Source organism: Rhinoraja longicauda, chromosome 31, assembly GCF_053455715.1.
Source record: "Rhinoraja longicauda isolate Sanriku21f chromosome 31, sRhiLon1.1, whole genome shotgun sequence".
NCBI classification, from domain to species: Eukaryota; Metazoa; Chordata; class Chondrichthyes; order Rajiformes; family Arhynchobatidae; genus Rhinoraja; species Rhinoraja longicauda.
In genome coordinates, this window is record NC_135983.1 from 20,578,513 (window position 1) to 20,597,635 (window position 19,123).

A 19,123-nucleotide genomic window follows, 5' to 3' on the forward strand; every position below is an offset into this window, starting at 1 on the left:
TTAAGTTCCTTGCAGCCATCATCTCCAGGGACTCCACAGTCAAAAAGGCCCAACAGAGGATGTACTTCCTGCGGCAGCTGAGAAAACACAATCTGCCACAGGCAATGACGGTCCATTTTGTTCTGCCATCATAGTGTCCATCCTTACCTTCTCCATCATGGTCTGGTTTGGCTCAGCCACCAGCACGACTTCCGGAGGCTGAAGCGCATTGTTCGATCAGCTGAGAAGGTTCTTGGCTGCAACCTTCCCCCATTGACGAACTGTACACTGCAAAGGCCAGGAAGCGAGCGGGAAAGATCATCTCTGACCCCTCTCACCCTGGCCATAAACTCTTTGCAGTACTTTCCTCTGGGAGGCGAGTCCGGACTGTCAAAGCCGCCACAGCCAGACATAAAAACATAGTTTTTCCACGAGCAGTAGCTCTACTCAACAGACAGAAGTCTGTAGCCTCCTTTTGCTCTGGTATTTTATTTTATTCTTCACATGTTTAAATTATAACGTTTTATTTTTAATTGTCTACTGTATATCGTGTTGTTATCCTTGCGAGCAAAGCACCAAGACAAATTTCTTGTATGTATACATACTTGGTAAAATAAAATGTATTCAATTCAATTCACATACAATGAACACCATGCTTTACCTCACCTCTGCCATAGTCTAATGGTGGACCCACTACTCAGTTGAAGGAATTATCTGTCCTTTCTGGATTTTATTTCATCCCAAAAATCACCACCTTGGAGAACTAGAAGCACTACTGCCCATTCATTCGTTTACAAGTTTAAAAACAATATGTTAAACTACCTAACAATAAACCTTGTTACCTGTAATGAGAATGACTGGAACTGGTTCTGGTGCCGACAATGTGGCCGGCAACAGGAAGCTGGTCGGTGGATGAGTTGCCTATTAAAGGCCTAATTGGGAATGGATACTCCCTGCAGAAGGCATGAGAGGAGTCACAGAGAACACCAGCCTGCAGCCCATCACTCAACCACAGGTTTCACATCGACATCACGTCAACTAACAACCCATGACCCGCTGATAAGTAAATGAGTTGCTGAGCCTCCACACAATCCAATAGCCTCCCTGTTCATATAGCAGACAGAAGATGCTGTATACCATCAGTCTGGTTCCATAACTCTTCGTCAGCGATCACCGCGTGCGCATCTTGGTCACATTCCAATAAAGAAAACCAGAAGCAACTGATCAATGGCCAATCCCCAACTGCAACAGCAGTTTCTGTCAGAGATGCTGGTCCAATGTAGCCAGCCACATGAACACGAGACCGTGATGCATATTATTCCAGACACTCCCTGCATAGTGACCATCTCTTGTCAGTGTTGTGGGGCACTTTCAATGTAACAATCAGTGTTTGTCTCTCGCCTCATGTAACCAAGTCCACCTCACATTCAATGCAGTCAAATGTAATCGAGAATCTCTGTCTCCATTTCATTTTCGCTTCCCTCTGACGGTGCGTATTCTTCTTCCTCATCTTCCTCCTCCTCCTCTGCAGATTCATACTCTTCTCTCTCCTGAGTGACTGATGGTTTCTTTCTCAGACCGGTCGAAGCTGAGCATGAGGAAAAAGGAAAACAAAAAACAATTACATATAAAACCAATATCAGCTTCATAGTGTTTGGGACGACAGTTTCCAATCTGGACTTCCCAGCTGCCCAGAGGTTAACACCAGACGGCAACTCCTGACGGTGAATATGTAACTTCCAAATGTTGAACCATGTTACTGAAGTGGAGATGTTACCCAAGTTAAATCTCCAATTCACCTATAGACAGAGGATGTTCAGGCAGCTACAAAATTCCCAAAGGTGCTTGAGCTTCAGATGTGAAAAATCCCCTAAGTTAGAGACAAACATTCTTTATGTTTCAGTTAGTCTGAGACTGGGATGGATGTCACAGAATTCCAAGATTGCCATTTTATACAGATACGTGGATGACAACATCACTGCAAGTGAATGTGTCCAATGAGTCGCAGAACCAAGTAACTGTGAGACTTAGGGCGAGTATGAAAGGATGAACAATGGGGAAGCAAAGAGTGGCACAGTGCAAGTGGTTGAAGAGGGTGGTGGGCTGAAGAGTCCTTGGCACAGGCAGCACTCCTGCAGAAGTGCCAGCCCAAGATATCTGGGCTTAAATATTGGAGTGGAACTGGAAGATACAATTTTATAACCCCAAATTGAGAATGTTAACCAATGATCCCAGTGCTGACTCTGCAAAATACCATGTACATTGCTTTTCCTCCTTTTAAGATAGGCAGAAGTGAACTGTAACACCTTATGGTGTACGGGCCAAACACAGGCAAACAGACCAGCTTAGATGGGGCATCTTGGTCAGCTTTGACATGTTGAGCCAAACTGTACTGTGCGTCTTTATTATAACATTCTACAGCAAAGCTACAGAACATCTGTGTATGATATATATTTTTTCCTATAATAAATTTATCTAATGGTGGAGGTTTCAGGAATACATCTCCTATGTAGAGGTATTATTTAATTCACACATATTACACACAAATACAGTGTTCAGTTGCAGCAGAGAGCAATTCAGCACAAGAGTCATTAAATAAACGCTAGTCACAGGTCAAGGTTCTCATGTTTGCAGACTTCCTAATAAAATAGATTGGAGAGCAAGCAGCAAATGTTAACACTGGATCCAGGCATGAAGACGGACCCAGGAATACTGGGCTCCGCAGTCTAGGGGAGGTAGTTACTGGATGGATGTCACCGCAGTAATTAAAGAATTTAAACAGGATGAATAAATTTAACTGAAGTCACAGCAAAGTAGAAAAAGGAGACATAGGGAACTGATTTTGCTGGGACCTTGAACAAAATAAAACAAAATGCTGGAGGAACTTAGTGGGTCAGTCAGCATCTGTGAAGGCAATGGACAGGTGATGTTTTTGGCCATGACTCAGTCTTAAGAAGGGTCACGACCTGAAATGTTGTCCATCTATTCTTTCCACAGATGCCGCTTGACCTACTGAGTTCCACCAGCACTTTGATTGTAGCTGAAAAAGGATAGTCAGTGGTTGAAGCAGAGAGAAAAACTAAGGCACATCGACCAGAAGAAAAAGATTTTGATTCTCCTTTTCAGTGTAGTTACCGGCCTCACCTGCTCGATTTTTGCGGCAGACCTCTTTAATCATGTTGGACATCCGATCCCGGAGTTCATCACTGGTTTTCGGCAAACACCAGCCATCCCTCTCATTGCATGTGGCCTCTTTGCCATTATTGCGATGGATGATCTTTTTTAAACTGAAGTAACAGAAGGGAACCAGTTTCAGAGAGATGACGACCATCATTCAACACTTGTAACACATGAAACGCTCTGAACGCTAGGTAAGCCGGTACACAAATCTAAACCTGCATTTCTACTGATAAAATTCTACTTAAAGTTACAGAAAATGCACAATAGTCCAGGTCACAATGTCCTGATCGTGACAAACTTGAATCCTGAGTCAGAAGGTTGAAGGTTAAAGTCCCACTCCAGTCACATTGGCTTAGAGTAGGTCTGACTGGTGGCACGGTGGCGCAGCGGTAGAGTTGCTGCCTCACAGCGCCAGTGACCCAAGTTCGATCCTGACTATAGATCTTACCATGGTGTTGTCTGTACGGAGTTTGTACATTCTCCCCGTGACGGCATGGGTTTTTTCCGGTTGCTCCAGTTTCCTCCCACATTCCAAAGATGTGCAGGTTTGTAGGTTAATAGGATTCAGTAAAACGTCCCTAGTGTGTAGGATAGTGTTAGTGTACGGGGATCGTTGGTTAGCGTGGACTCAGTGGGCAGTAGGGCCTGTTTCCGTGCTGTATCTCTAAACTAAACCAAACTAACGGAAATATAAATCTATGTCTCATCACTCTTTTTAGGTCTGCGTACAAGATCTGATGGCACTATTTTGAGGAACAACAGGGACGTTTCTTGCTGATATCCTGGCCAATATTTATCCCCAAGACAACTCAGTTGAATAGTGAGAAGCTTAAAACCAATTCCCCCGGTACTTGCACGTTCCATCCACTCTCCCACTGAAACCTCTTCCTACTCAAATCCAATGAGCAGCACCTGTCTACGTCCAAGTCACACAGCTGGTAAAACATCTGGCGATAAGGTGGCAAAGTGTCCTCTCGGAAGATGTACACCGACTCCTGGAATTATAAGAATAGTAGAAATCAGGACGATTACATCATACAATGAACCTATTGCATTCTGATCTAATCTAATCCTTTCCTGGCACTCGGTCCATTCAAATCTGCAGGGAGATACAGTTGGGCGGGAAGACTTAGTGTCAAGATTGGCTAAAACAAAGTCCCACACGGCATCAGAATTTTATAAAACGTGGGAATGAAAAGAACCAGTTAATCAATTATCCTATCTGGACAACAGTGTACAAATGATCATTTCAAAACCGCCATAGTTATTCGTGCACTACATTAATTTTGACTCATTCACGTGTGTCCAATCTTTCACCTAATTCTCTTTAGTCTATGCATGTCCCTCCTCAGGACTGTCCCTGGCCGGTGCACTATCCTCTCTGACCCCATATTTCACTGTACATAGTCTTATCTTTAAATATATTGAGCAAAATTCTCACACCACCATTGTGAGTGGAAACTTACTTTGAGTTTGTATCCAGACAAGGTGAGCAATTTCCTATGTGGGAAGCTGAGAATTTTTGGAGCTTTAGTTAGATCCTGAATACGCACAACCTGGGGGACTAGTAATTAGAGGGAATATCAAAATCACGCAATTAAAAAGCAATACAGTCTCTGTCATTTAATAATCCACACTTGTCAAGTTCAGTTGCCTATATTGAGCAAATCGTGTTGATCGACTAATATCAGCAGAGGATTGAGTACAATGCTGTTGCTCTTAAGGCATTGATCAAGATATTCCTGATAGCTTAATGGGTTGCATGTTGCTGATTTGATGTCTACCAACTTCAGCTAGTCAGATTTTTGAGCAATTTCGATCAGCACTTCTGATTGCTCTTTGGTGACCATGATTTATAGTTACACATAGACTTTAATGCAGTAAAACAGGCCCATGCACTTCACAGACTTAAAGAAACATCGCAAGGAAGACGAGAGAGGCAGAAATGCAAAAGATAATTCCTGAGGTAATGCCCAGACAGCTGAAGGCACAGCTACCCGTGCTGGAGTAATTAAAGTCCTGCATGTGCAAGAGGTTCAGATTGGGTCAACTGAAGGGATTTCCAATGGATGCAAGAGCAAAGAAGACATCAGGGATGGGAAGGTTGAGGGCTAGAAGGATTTAAACAAACTTCCACATCCTCCCTCTCTTTTCAGATAAATTCTTTAAACAGAGTAGGTGCTAACAGGAAAAAGTTCCTCAGTCTGCTAATTGGACATGTATAAATCAGAAGGCATCACATCATAAAAATATCACCTATACGGGGCTAGTAGAATCAAGGGATATGGGGAGAAGGCAGGCACAGGTTACTGATTGTGGATGATCAGCCATGATCACAATGAATGGAGGTCCTGGCTCAAAGGGCCCAATGGCCTCCTCCTGCACCTATTTTCTATGTTTCTAAGTGATAATGGCTGTAGAATGTAGTAATAACATCATGTTCCATATAAAACTGTGAAAGACTGCCAGTCCCTAAAGTGGGTGTTTAATCACTGAATTCTTCACTGAATTATTTGTGCTAGAGATGAACTACTTATAGGCTGGATAAAGATCAACATACAACTCATAATCAATATGTAGATGTTTATAATTAATAATTTATATGTATATGTGCAGATGATATATTTGTAAATAAATATTATCTGAAAAATATCTATTGATTTATTTTGCTTCTTTATGTGAAGGCAGTAAAATAGACATAAATCTTCAGCTGAATGAGGGTTTTTTTTAAAATCAGAAAGTGTAAGAGCTGAACTCCACAACACTGACTATACATTGGATCCAGTACCAAAGTATATGGAACTGATGCATTGAAATGCTGAGAGCTACGCTCTGCACCCTGTATCTTCCCCTTTGCACCATCTACTGTACTCAAGATTGAATTGTTTGAATTTATGTATGGTATGTCTGATCTGTTTGAATAGCATGGAAAACAAAGATGTTCATTGTACTTCAATTTTCACTTACACTTGCATTGTACATGACAATAAAAAACCTAAACCTAAAACTTGCTTCCAAGTTACCTGACCCAAACCTGACAGGATCCAACTACGGTCAAGTTTGGAATTTCTGTACTGGCTAGGGGAGGTTAGATTTTATATTTTATACCCAAGTTGATCTCAAATACCCATGGCTTCATAAATCATAACTTGTACAGGAGAGGCTGAATCATAACGTTTTTTAGTGTCCAACATTAACCATATACTTACTGAATCTTACCTGGCTTGCTGATGGTAATGGGCAGGCTGTAGTTAAATGTGCTGCGCTTTGCCTTCACTGGCATGTCAGAGGGCATATAACCTGTAAAGCACAATTATATCTGACCCTCATTAACACTTAACAGTGAAATTTCCATTTACTGGTTCATTATAGGTTTTTGTAGACTCAGGAACAGATTATTTCCCTCTGTTATCAGACAACTGAACAGTTCTCCCATAAGCTAGGGTTGCAGTACAAATCTTCCAACTCACCACAATGCGGATAATGGACTTTTTCTCTGTAACTGTACACTACAATGCTGAAAACTACACTGATCAGCGATAACATTATGACCACTGACAGGCGAAGTGAATAACATTGATTATCATGTTACAATGGCACCTGTCAAAGGATGGGATATATTAGGCAGCAAGTGAACAGTCAGTTCTTGAAGTTGATGTGTTGGATACAGGAGAAATGGGCAGGAGCAAAGACCTGAGTGACTTTGACAAGGGCCAAATTGTTATGGCCAGACGACTGGATCAGAGCATCTCTGAAACGGCCAGGCTTGTGGGGTGCTCCAGGTCAGCAGTGGTGAGTACCTACCGACAGTGGCCCGAGGAGAGACAAACCACAAACTGGCGACAAGGTGTTGGGCGCCCGAGGCTCATCGATGCGCGAGGGCAACGGAGGCTATCCCGTCAGTTCCGAACCGACAGAAGGTCTACTGTGGCACAAGTCACAGAAAATTTTAATGGTGGTCACGGGAGGAATGTGTCACAATACATTGCACCCTGCTGTGTATGGGGCTGCACATGGAAGACCAACAGCATATTAGACAGGTGGTCATAACGTTTTGGCTCATTAGGTCATAATATTTTGGCTGATCGGTGTATATTCTGCACTTTTCCTTTGCTCTAATGCCATCCTTTTGTATGACTGGATTGTATCTGATTTAACTCGGTAGCACGCAAAAACAAAAACTTTTCATTGTATCGTGGTACACGTGACAATAATAAACCAATACCTTTCAGGAGCAGGTATGTAATGTCTTTCCTGAGCAATAATGCGGTGCAGGGACTTGAACACAAAACATTCCCAGGAATGCTGCACCAGCAGGGGAGGATTACTGCGGGACCAGCAATACCAAGAGAGTGCCTCATCGACAGGGGGTACGGTTTTCAAATAAGGTGTCAAATCAGGGACGGGGCTGTCCTCCTAGCTTAATATAGAAGATCCCACAGCATCACTTCAGTGACTGCATTCATCCATTCCAGAAACGTCCTGGTGAATGAGTTGTTTCACCAGGATGTTGCCTGGAAAGGATGGATGCAATTACGAGGAGACTGGTTAGGCTGGATTAATTCTGTTTGATGAGTCATATCTGATTGAGATATACAAAATATTGAAGATACTAATGGATAAACACGGAGAAATATTTTCACTTAGCGGGGATATCCATGACAAGAAGGCACAAGTCAAAGGGCAAGTGATAGGAGTAGACACAAGGAACTGCAGATGCTGGTTAACAAAAACTGCTGGAGTAGCATCTCAGGAGAACACGGATCGGTGGCATTTTGGGTCGGGACCCTTCTTCAGACTCCAAGGGATAGGAGATTTAAGGAAGAATATTTTCCATCCTAAATTGTTTGAAATCTGACTCTATGAACATGAAATATCTCCCAAGCAGCCGAGACCATCTTTATTCCTCAATAAACACTGAAGCAAAAGATCTGTTACTTCTTATCACATTATCAATTTGGTAGTCTGCTGCACGTAGATTGGACGCAGTATTCCTTCAAGATGTTGCTATAGGTTCACTCACATCCACACGGCCAGATGGGAGTTCAGCTTAGCATCTAATATATAAAAGATGGCACCTGACAGTGCAGCAGTCCCTCAATTCTACACTAGGAGATCAACTGAACAGAGAAGAGAAAATACAGGTAGAAAATACATACATTCCTTTCCTTGTATTAAATGTATATTATTTTGTTTTTAAGCACAGAGTGCAATCAGTTTCTCCTTCCAACAGTTACCATGTTTGGTGCTGCAACGAAGTCTGAAATCCAACACTTGATAAATCTTTGCCTTGGAATCTTTCCTTGGGTCATATCCGAACCTCACCCAGAGACTTCGCCAGGGACCTGTAAGCTGTGAAAAAGAGCGGACAGCCAGGCATGAGGTAATGCATTTTGAAAGGTCAAATCTTTCGTGGGACACACCGGGTAAACGGCGTGGCTTCAGGAGCATGGATGTAGAGACTTGAGTGCAAGTTCATAACTGAAAATGGTGATATGAGTGAATAGGGTGATGAAAAAGGCATTTGGTGTGCTTGCCTTCATAGGCTGGGAACATCATGTTGCTGTTGTACAGAGTATTGGTCAGACAAGTACACAGTGTACAGTCTGGTCACCATATGATAGGAAGGATATGGGCCGAAAAGGCCTGTTTCCGGCTGTATATATATGATATGATATGATATGAAGAGATTCACCAGGACGTTGCCTAGTATGGAGGGTTGTAGTTATAAGAGATTGAATAGGTTGGGTTTATTCTCATTGTCAGGTAGGAGGTTGAGAGTAGACCTTAGAGGTTAATAAGAATGTGAAGGGCATAGACAGTCTGATGCTTTTTTCCAGGGTAGAGAAGCCTAGATTTAGAGGACATGGGTTTGAGGTGAAAGGGGAGAAATTTAAAGGAGAGCTGAGGGGTAGGCTTTTCACATAGAGAGCAGTGAATATCTGAAACATCTGCCAAGGAGTGGTGGTGGAGTCAGATACAATTACAATGTTTAAAAGGGGTGCAGGCATGTACTTGGATAGGAAAGACATAGGATAGTGGCCTAATGCAGGCAAATGGGATTAGCACAGATGGACATCACGGACGGTCGGCATGGAGGAGGTGGGCCGAAAGAGCCTGTTTGTGTGCTGTGTGAATCTTTGGCGAGCACCCTCTGTGACTCACCATGTAGTAGGCTACAAAAGGCAGCAGCAGCTTCAGCTTCTCTGGATGCACATTAATATTTGATTTAACTGCATTTCTGGACCAGATGGGCCGGATTACAAAGATCTGAGGAGACAGATAACAGGTCTGCACAATGAGATGCCAAGTTCTACCATTCACAAGTACAAGGCCGCATCTCACACAACTCACAACACTGTACGTGTAATACTTTGTTGATGGAAATAGCACATCAAGACGGGGCAGCACGGTGACACAGCGGTAGAGTTGCTGCCTTACAGCACCAGAGACCCTAGTTCAATCCTGCCTATGGGTGCTGTCTGTACAGAATTTGTATGTTCTCCCCATGACCTGTGTGGGTTTTCCTCGGGATCTCCGGTTTCCTCCCACACTCCAAAGATGTACAAATTTGTAGGCTAATTGGCTTCAGTAAATTGTAAAATTGTCCCTAGTGAGTGTTTGATAGTGTTAGTGTGCGGGGATCGCTGGTTAGTGCGGACTCAGTGGGCCAAAGGGTCTGTGAGAGCAACCTAATTGCTCAAAGAAATTTACTTATATAATTTCAATTATAAATATAGATGCTGTAATTTATCTTGGACAAAGTATTGGAAGTAAAGCAGGTTTCTTTAAAATATAAAAACCAAGCAGCAACATGATCCTTTTTTTTTTTACACCATCATAATCTTTCAAGGTGGTAAAATTGTCCCTAGTGAGTGTTTGATAGTGTTAGTGTGCGGGGATCGCTGGTTAGTGCGGACTCAGTGGGCCAAAGGGTCTGTTTCCACGCTATATCTCTAAACTGAATTAAAGACTGAATGAGCTCTATGAAAATTACTAGTCATCTTCCTGCACATAGTCTTCAGGAACCATACCTAACAAGTCACTATCAAGTGTAGTTGTAGGTCCTTAATTCTAAAGTTCGCTGAAAACCAGCCTGTTGACTCAATCAGCAGCTCACAAAGACAGCCCCACTACCAACGTTGGGCAACTTGTATTTTAATGCAGTCCTGTCAGTGAGAATTAATTTAATACATTAAACGTTGTGATTAAAGGACTGGAGATACTTAGATCAATAAAAACAGATAAAATATTATTTGTTTCAAGTTGGGAAGCAGGAATTTGATTATGTGGGGAATTGCACTGCAAGACTGGTTGAGGAAATAAGACAAACAAAACTGAGGAATGACATCAGTGAGAGCAACCTAATTGTTCAAAGAAATTTACTTATATAATTTCAATTATAAATATAGATGCTGTAATTTATCTTGGACAAAGTATTGGAAGTAAAGCAGGTTTCTTTAAAATATAAAAACCAAGCAGCAACATGATCCTTTTTTTTTTTACACCATCATAATCTTTCAAGGTGGTTTTTCATTGCCTTTTTGACACCAGTGGACTAATGTGTGATTTGTATCAAACTGGGGTTAGCAGCAATGAAAGAATGCACACACAGGTAACTCTCACTGATCTTGCTTCTCCAAATATCTCCATTCTTCCACAGGGCCAGACAATGTTTTGAATGAAGTAAATATGTTGTACAAGCTATAAACTCTTGCCTTTTTTACACCTCCAGAACAAAGTCCAGTGTCTTTGAAAATTAAAAATTGCAGATGCTGGAAATCTGAAACTGAAACAGAGAATACTAGAAGCCCTCAGCAGGTTAAGTAACGTATGTGGAAAGGGAAACAGAATTATGTTTCAGGTTTAAGACTCTTCTAATAAATCTGAAATATTAATTCTGCTTGCCTTTCCACAGATACAGCTTGACCTGCTGAATATTTCCAGCAGTTTCTGTTATTTATACTGTATCATTGGACGACAAAAAAAAAGAAAATGATCAGTGTTTCACGAACTCAGGACGTCTCAAATCACTTTACAACCATCAAAGCATTTTGAAGGTTGATCGCTTGTAATATGGGAAATTGCTGCAGCCAATTTGTCTTACAAACAGCAATATAGGAATTATACCACTAAGAACACCCCATCAGGAAGAATTTATCTGCTGTGTATTGATAGGTTAACTTCAATAGAGATCTAAATAAACAACGTTCAAGCACTTTAATTAAAATGGACACCAGTACTGCTCACCCCTTTCAGTTCTTCTTCAACTTTCCGGTCTGTTGCCTGAGTGTTAAATTTCCTCCAGTTCTGAACCGCAGCTTCAAGTGGCTGGGATGGGACCTCGGCGTCATCAAAGTTTACAAATATGGCGTTATGGGGACGCCGGGCTCGCCCCAGACCAATCAGATTCTCGTTGGACAGTTTTGGAGGCCGATATCCTTCCCTGAGAAAGAGACAAAATAATCGCTAATGAGTTTTACTCTCAAAATCACACCCAATATATCTTCCACTGTTCTGCCAAGAATCCAAGAAAGAAACCATTCGTAGGATGAGAGATCCAAAATTCAATCAGAATAGATTTCGGACCAATCATTGGGAAAAGCAACAGGAATTTCTCAACATCAGTTTGTAATTTTAGAGTTTGTGAAATAATTGGTATTTACTAACAGAATGTGAAAGAGTTTGTATTATCGTTATACTTTTTGTAACCTTGGGATATCACAAGCACCTTGCAATTAAGTAGGAATTAAGTAGGAATTGCGGGGAGGGGGTGGTGAAAATAAATTGAAGCAACTAGGCTTCATTCTTAGAGCTTTGAAGAATGAGATGGACACAAAATGCTGGAGTTACTCAGCGGGACAGGCAGCATCTCTGGAGAAAGGGAATGGGTGACGTTTCGGGTCAACACCCTTCTTCAGACTGGTCTCAGAAGGGTGTCGACCTGAAATGTCACCCATTCCTTCTCTCCAGAGATGCTGCCTGTCCCGCTGAGTTACTCCAGCATTTTGTGTCCATCTTCGATTTAAACCAGCACCTGCAGTTCTTTCCTACACATTTTGAAAAGTGAGAGTTGTCTTTGACTGAACGATATATAATGAAAGGTCTTGTCAGAGTGGATGTGAAGTTGAAGCTGCTTCTTGTGAGAGAATCTAGAATCAGGAGTCTGTGTTAACGAGTAAGAGGTTGCCCCTTTAGACAAAGAATGAAAGATTTCTTTATCTCAGAGGGCCTTGAATCTTTATAACTTTTCTTCAAAGGATGGAGTAAACAGTCTCTTAGAATTTTTTTAAGGTGGCAGTAGATAGATACTTGCTACGGCACTTAGATCATAACATCATAAGTGATAGTAGAATTAGGCCATGAAGTCTACTCTGCCATTCAATCATGGCTGATCTATCTCTCCCTCCTAACCCCATTCTCCTGCCTTCTCCCCATAACCTCCGACATCTGTACTAATCAAAAATCTATCTATCTCTGCCTTAAAAATATCCACTGAATTAGCCACTATAGCCTTGTGGCAAACAATTCCACAGATTCACCACCCTCTGACTAAAGAAATTTCTCCTCATCTCTTTTCTAAAAGAACGTCCTTTAATTCTAAGGATATGACCTCTAGTCCTAGACTCTCCAACTAGTGGAAACATCCTCTCCACATCCACTCTATCCAAGCCTTTCACTATTCTGTAAATTTCAATAAGGTCCCCCCATGAAGAGAATGTGGAGTTGAGTTTACAGACGGATTAGCTGTAAAGCAGGTGGAGAACCCAATGGGCCTGTCCTGCTCCTAATTCATAAAGGGTAGTCATAATTAATGCACTCGGAAGTTCAAGAAAAATCTTTCCTAAAGAATGGTGAGAAAGCAAAACCTGCTAGTGCACGGATTTGCAGAGAAGGTAAGGAAGAAGAAATGATGAATAGGAGTATGTAGAGCCAAGGTTGGTTAAAAGGGGATGGAAGCATTAAAACTGACAGACCAGATGAACCAAATGCCGCATTCCTGTTCAATGGTGCTAATACCCTTTCACATTGGACAGTTGTACTGACCTGTGCTGAACCTCTGGTCGATAGAAGTAATCCACAGGGTTATCCACACGGGAAAATATTGGAGGAGGGATATACAGTGGCAGCTCCTGATCAAAGAACTCCTTGTGTTCAGGCTTGCGGAGAATAACTTTGTCGTACATGGACATTTGTGAGCCTGCTGATGCATTGTGCAAGGCAAGAAACTGGAAATCAGACATACCTGTAAGACACAATCAGGAGACTCACCAGGCAATGAACCTGTAACAGCACAGCACACGAACAGGCCCTTCAGCCCACAATGGTTGTGCCGAACATGATGCCAAAACCAACTCTTTTCTGCTTTCACATATTCCATATCCATCCATTCCCTGCATATCCACGTGCTTATCCAAGTCTCTTAAATGCCACTATTGTATCTGCCTCCACCACCTTCCCCAGTAGCACATTCCAAGTACTCGTCACCTTCTGTAAAAAAAAAAACTTGCCATGCAAATCTCCTATAATTGTTGCTCCTCCCATTGTATATTTTGACAGCCTTTCTCACAGACTGCGACCTTAGCAATCTTGGTGTCATCTGCAAATTTACTAACCAACTTGTCTTCGCTGTCGTCAAGTCATTTAAATATCACAAGGAGTACAGGTCCCAGCACAGATCCCTGCCGAACTTCACTGCTCACCGTCCTCCAGCCTGAATATTGTTCTTCCACCACAAGCCACAATAGTCAAGGAGCGAGAGGGAGAAAACAAGAGCAAGAATCTCATATTACAACTAATTATGAATTTTTGTGGCTATTCTTGCAAGGTAGCATATGCGAGAGACCATTTGCACAAGCACCCACAATGTGATGATCTTTGGCTAACCAGCCTTTTTCAAAAATATCTTGGCTAAGAGACAAATAATGGCCAAGTCAATAAGCATTTTTTCCCCCAAAATTGTGCTCCAGAACTGTCCACATCCAAGTACCATGAAGGATTTCCCCTCGCTTTTGCTCCACCGGCAAACATCCCTTGGTCGGCAAAGAACTTGATGGATCATAACAAATTCCCTCCTCTTCTCCAATTCCCTAACACAATTCCTGCACATTACTGACTGAACTATGGCATGAATTGAATTCATTTTCCCATTTCTTCTGAAGACAAACAGCTGAATTATACAGAATCCAACGATATGTTACCCTGAAATTTGTACGTGGTCCCGATAATGCCAAGAATTTCCATTTCATATTTAATCTCTTCTTCACATTCTCCTTCCTTTGGAGATGTCTCGGCTCTAATTTTCTTCTTTTTTCTCTTGACCCGGAGTAGCATGCTGGTTGAGGGGAACCGGTTACCACACACAGGGTGGCAGTAAGGATCCTTTGGACGGAAGTGCAGTTCAAGTCTCCTGCTCGGATCAGCGTAAATCTATTCCAAAATAAACAGATTTTAAAGAATTATTATCATAGACACCAGTTGGCCCTCAGTCACACATTCAGTCGATCAATTATTTGAAAAATTAGAGGACAAGGTTTAGTGTAACAGATGCTTCGCTCAATGTCCAACCAATGCCCACTAATCTGGGAACATTTGATCAGTCGAACATGGGAAGCAAACTCCTCCCGAGTTGGAGTGATCCTGGGGAAATGTGAGGAAGACAAATCTCGGGACAGATGGATTGTCAACACCAGGGAAGGGGACATAGGGCCAGATGGCCGAAGGAGTGTATTGATTTATAAACCTCCCTTCATAGCTTCAGGCATTGTCTTAGCACTTTACAGCTAATCGTGTATTTTTGAAGTACAGGATGTCAGTTATCCCATTAATGTACAGCAGGTTCGTACATATAGCAATATAATGAGGGCCAGACGATCTATTATAGTGTAAACAATCAATCTGCTTAAGGAACTTAGCAGTTAAACAGCATATACAGAAGGGCGTAGTCATTACTTTCCCCCTATGCTGCTCAACCCACTGAGTTCCTTCAGCAGATTGTTTATTTCTCCAGTCTCTTGTCTCCAAGATCTATTTTAGTAATGTTTAGCGAGTGACAATACAATTCTTTGAAAAATGTTACATTCTCCCCTTAAAGGCCGAGATCGTCCGAGCACGAGGTTTGGATGGGCCTAATTGGACATAATCACCAGGCCAGGTCAACCCCTGCAACTCCGACTTAATGACGCCGCCAGGACAACGGGCCTTTAAGGCCAAGATAAGGCTCCACATTTAAGAACTTTGAAACTTGAAGGATACAAATAGCACTGGAAACATGGCGACTCGTGTACTGCCTGAGTGTAATCTACTATTCTTCCATTCTGTATGGTAAGATTTTACTCAATTATATACAAAAAAAGAATTTCACTGGATCTAGCTACTTAACCAGGGTATAATTGACAATAATGGAAAAAAATGTTATTTGAGATTATGAGCAACATAAGATGTCAAACTTAGACAAATATGGATACACTCCTGAGTTCTGTGGGATGATTTAGGGCTCCTTTGAGATGGCAGATGGGCCAGCAATTTAGAAAAACACATCTGGAATTCAAATTCCAATGTGCAACTCTCCCAATAGTCAGACTAGATCTTTCCACTCAAATCAATGGATGTGATTTGAATGGCAAACATAATTCTTAGAGTCCCACCAGCGAGCCAAGTAACCTTGTCACTAATTTAAGCACAGCAAGTGAAGGCAACCCTGTTTCACCTGTAAAACACAAAATGCTAGTGTAACTCAGCGGGTAAGCCATCATCTATGGAGGACGTGGACAGGTGATGTTTTCAGTTGGGATACATCTTCACATTTCTGGTCTGAGAGAGGAGCAGAACTTTTTCACAGTAGGCATACTTTTAGAAGATTGAAGTGGAACGATAAAAATGGAAATACAAGGAACTACATAAGCTGGAATCTTATGCGGAACACAACGTGATGGAATAACTCAGCTGGTCAGGCAGCACCTCTGGAGATTACGGAAAGCATTTTATTTTCTACAGACGCACCGTAGAAAGCATTTTCTCTTCTATAGATGCGCCACAGAAGGCATTTTATCAGGATGTATCACGGCATGGTTCGGGAACAGCTCCATCCAAGACCGCAAGAAATTGCAGAGCGTTGTGGACCTCCAATTACACTTCAAGCTGCCTCGACAAGGCCACTAGCATAATCAAGGACCAATCTCGCTCCGATCACTCTCCTCCCATCAGGCAAGTGTACAGAAATTTGAAAACACACACAGTACCTCCAGATTCAGGAACAGTTTATTCCCAGCTGTTAGCAGGCAGATCCTCACACCAGCTAGAGTACAGTCCTAACCTCCCATCTACCTCATTGGAGACCTTTGAACTATCTTTAATTGGACTTTATCTCGCACTAACTGTTGCACTCGTTATCCTTTATTTGTACACAGTGGACGGCTTGATTGTTACCACGTAGATACTTTTCTTTGACTGGATAACACGCAACAACAATGTTTTTTTCACTGTATCTCGGTACACGTGATAATAATAAACTAAACGAAGGGTCTCGACCCGAAGAGTCACCCATTCCTTTTCTCCAGAGATGCTGCCTGACCCACCGAGTTGCTCCAGATCTCCGTGTTTAACTTAAGATTCCAGCATCTGCAGTTCTTTGTGCGTCTCCTTGTTGTGGGGAGAGCCCGCGGTCGGAGAGGGAGAGAGAGAGAGAGAGGTTCAGGCCATTCCTGGGGTGAGTGGAGAAGGCCCTGACTCACCCGTGAGACCCCCTCCTCACCGCCCAGCGTCTCCAGCATCTTCAGCGGGTCGCGGACCACCCCGGGGTACTCGGCGCAAACCAGTCGCTTCTCGGCGTCAAAGTTCACTTTCACCGCCGTCGTCTGCAAACCGGCAAACTTGGCGGCGGGCCCCTGCTCAGCAGGTGTAGGCTTCAACACAGGTTCCGACTCCACTTCCATCGCCTCAATGACGGCCGCCATGGCAGCATCTGGTCCCACACCTAACTACGTCCGGCGTGCAACTAGGGGGGAACAAACCGTCACGATGTTGTTTCCGCTTAACATCAAGTTATATTCAAGTACTATCATTATTAAACTATGTAAACAGCAATGTGATGACAAACAATTTCCCCCTCCCAGTAATAGTGAGTGAAAGATACATATGGTCAGGAGTTTGGCTCATGTTCTCTATTTTTCTTTAAGATTACATGATATTTTTCAATGCCCATCCCTGGCACTGACACCTGTTTAATCTATTTTAAATGTGTAGGAAGGAACTGCAGACACTGGTTTACACCCAACATAGACACAACATGCTGGAGTAACTCAGCGGGACAGGCAACATCTCTGGAGTCGACCCGAAACGTCATCCATACCTTCTCTTCAGAGATGCTGCCTTCCCCCAGCTGAGTTACACAACAGTATAACTCTATCTAATCTATTTTAAAGATGGCTCTTCTGTCACAACACTACTGGGAGTTGTGTTCAATTCTTGTACACCACTTTTCCCCCCAAGAAATAGGTGTGAGCGACCTTGCTTTCAAAGGAAGAGTTTCTTACCTTTACTTGTTCATGCTCTTGTGAATAACAGCAGGGGTATTTAAATGTACTCACAACATAAAGTCAGAGTAATATAGCAAGGAAACAGGCCCTTAGGCGCAACTCCTCCACATCAACCAATTTGCTCATTTAAGCTAGTCTCATTTGCCTGCTTTGGACCCACATCTCTCTGAACCTTCCCCACCTGTCCAAATGTATTAAAAATGCTGTTATTGTACCAGCTTCAACCATTTTCTCTGGGAGCTTGTTTGACATACGCATCACCCTCAGGTCTTTTTTAATCTTTTCCTTCTCACCATAAACCTTTGTCCTCTAATTTTTGAATCTACTTCCCTGGGAAAAAGACTATGCATTCCTCTAATATTCTGCGTCCCTCATGTTTTTAATACATGTCTGAGGTTACCCCTTAATCTCCTACACTCTCCAAGGAATAAAGTCCTAGCCTGACACTCTCTCTATCACTCAGGCCCTCGAGTCCCAGTAATATTCTTTCCAAAGATCAGAAAGAGCAACTTTGCAATTATGTCTTTCACCAAAGCAAGGTAACCAAACTGTACATAATATTCCCAAGTGTGGCCTCACCTACATCTTTACAGATGCAGTATAACATCCCAACTACTATACTGAATGTCTTTACTGATGAAGACCTGTGTGTTGTCAAATTCTATTTGCTGCCTGTTCACCTGTGACACCACTTTGAAGAAACTACTTGTGCTCCTAGGTCCTTCTTGTTCTACAACATTCCCCAGGGCCTTACCATTCACTGTTAAAGTCCTACGCTGCTTTGACTTCCCAACATGTAATATCTCACACTTATCAGAATTGAACCCAATTTGCCATTCCTTGGACCCCCTTACCTAACTGACCAAGATCTTACTGGAATTTTTGACAAACATCTTCACTATCTACGATATCTCCAATTTGTGTCATCTGCAAACCTACTAACCATGACTGAATATTTGCATCCAAATCATTTAAATAAACGCAGAACAGCCATGGGCCCAGCATCAATCCCTGTAACATGGCACTAGTCATAGGTCCCCATTATGAAAAAAACACCTTCCACCATCACCCTCTACTTCCTACCATTAAGCCAATTACATACCCACTTGGGTACCTCTCCCTAGATCCTAAGCGATGTATCTTTCCAGATATGCCTACCATGTTGGGACCTTGTCAAAGGCCTTGCTGAAATCCCACTGGACAACATCCACATCTGGACACCTGGGCTAACACTGCAATTTATGTTGATCATATATTAGGGTTCAGATTACCCAGTCTCTAATGTTAATAAAATTAATTTTAATATCGTGCCAAATGTATTAAAGTTATGGGTTAAGGATTTTCAAAACGGACAAGATTTGATATTCACCAAAACCAAGTCCATCATCCCAAGGCCTAATAACAAGGTAAGCAGGAGCTGACTTAGT

At 42.3% G+C, this 19,123-nt stretch overlaps 1 protein-coding gene across 1 annotated transcript; it reads right to left on the reverse strand.

The window, feature by feature from the left end:
* Positions 1-455: 455 nt before the first annotated feature.
* Positions 456-17,120, reverse strand: gtf3c5 (general transcription factor IIIC, polypeptide 5). The gene is made up of 11 exons (XM_078425875.1): positions 16,893-17,120; positions 14,361-14,589; positions 13,207-13,405; positions 11,410-11,605; positions 9,325-9,429; positions 8,397-8,511; positions 6,379-6,459; positions 4,626-4,723; positions 4,072-4,154; positions 3,124-3,266; positions 456-1,567 (listed from the first exon to the last, which is right to left on the reverse strand). The coding sequence occupies exons 1-11, from the start codon at positions 17,112-17,114 to the stop codon at positions 1,416-1,418; spliced, it is 1,623 nt and encodes a 540-aa protein (XP_078282001.1). The 5' UTR covers positions 17,115-17,120; the 3' UTR covers positions 456-1,415.
* Positions 17,121-19,123: the final 2,003 nt, after the last annotated feature.

Excerpts from the sequence above, each read along its gene's own strand:
- gtf3c5 (XM_078425875.1), bottom strand. The coding sequence starts at position 17,114 with ATGGCGGCCGTCATTGAGGCGATGGAAGTGGAGTCGGAACCTGTGTTG. Across the intron at positions 4,724-6,378 it reads CATTACCATCAGCAAGCCAG|TCCCCCAGGTTGTGCGTATT; the intron begins GTAAGATTCAGT and ends TCTAATTACTAG. Across the intron at positions 3,267-4,071 it reads TGTGACTTGGACGTAGACAG|TTTAAAAAAGATCATCCATC; the intron begins GTGCTGCTCATT and ends CTGTTACTTCAG.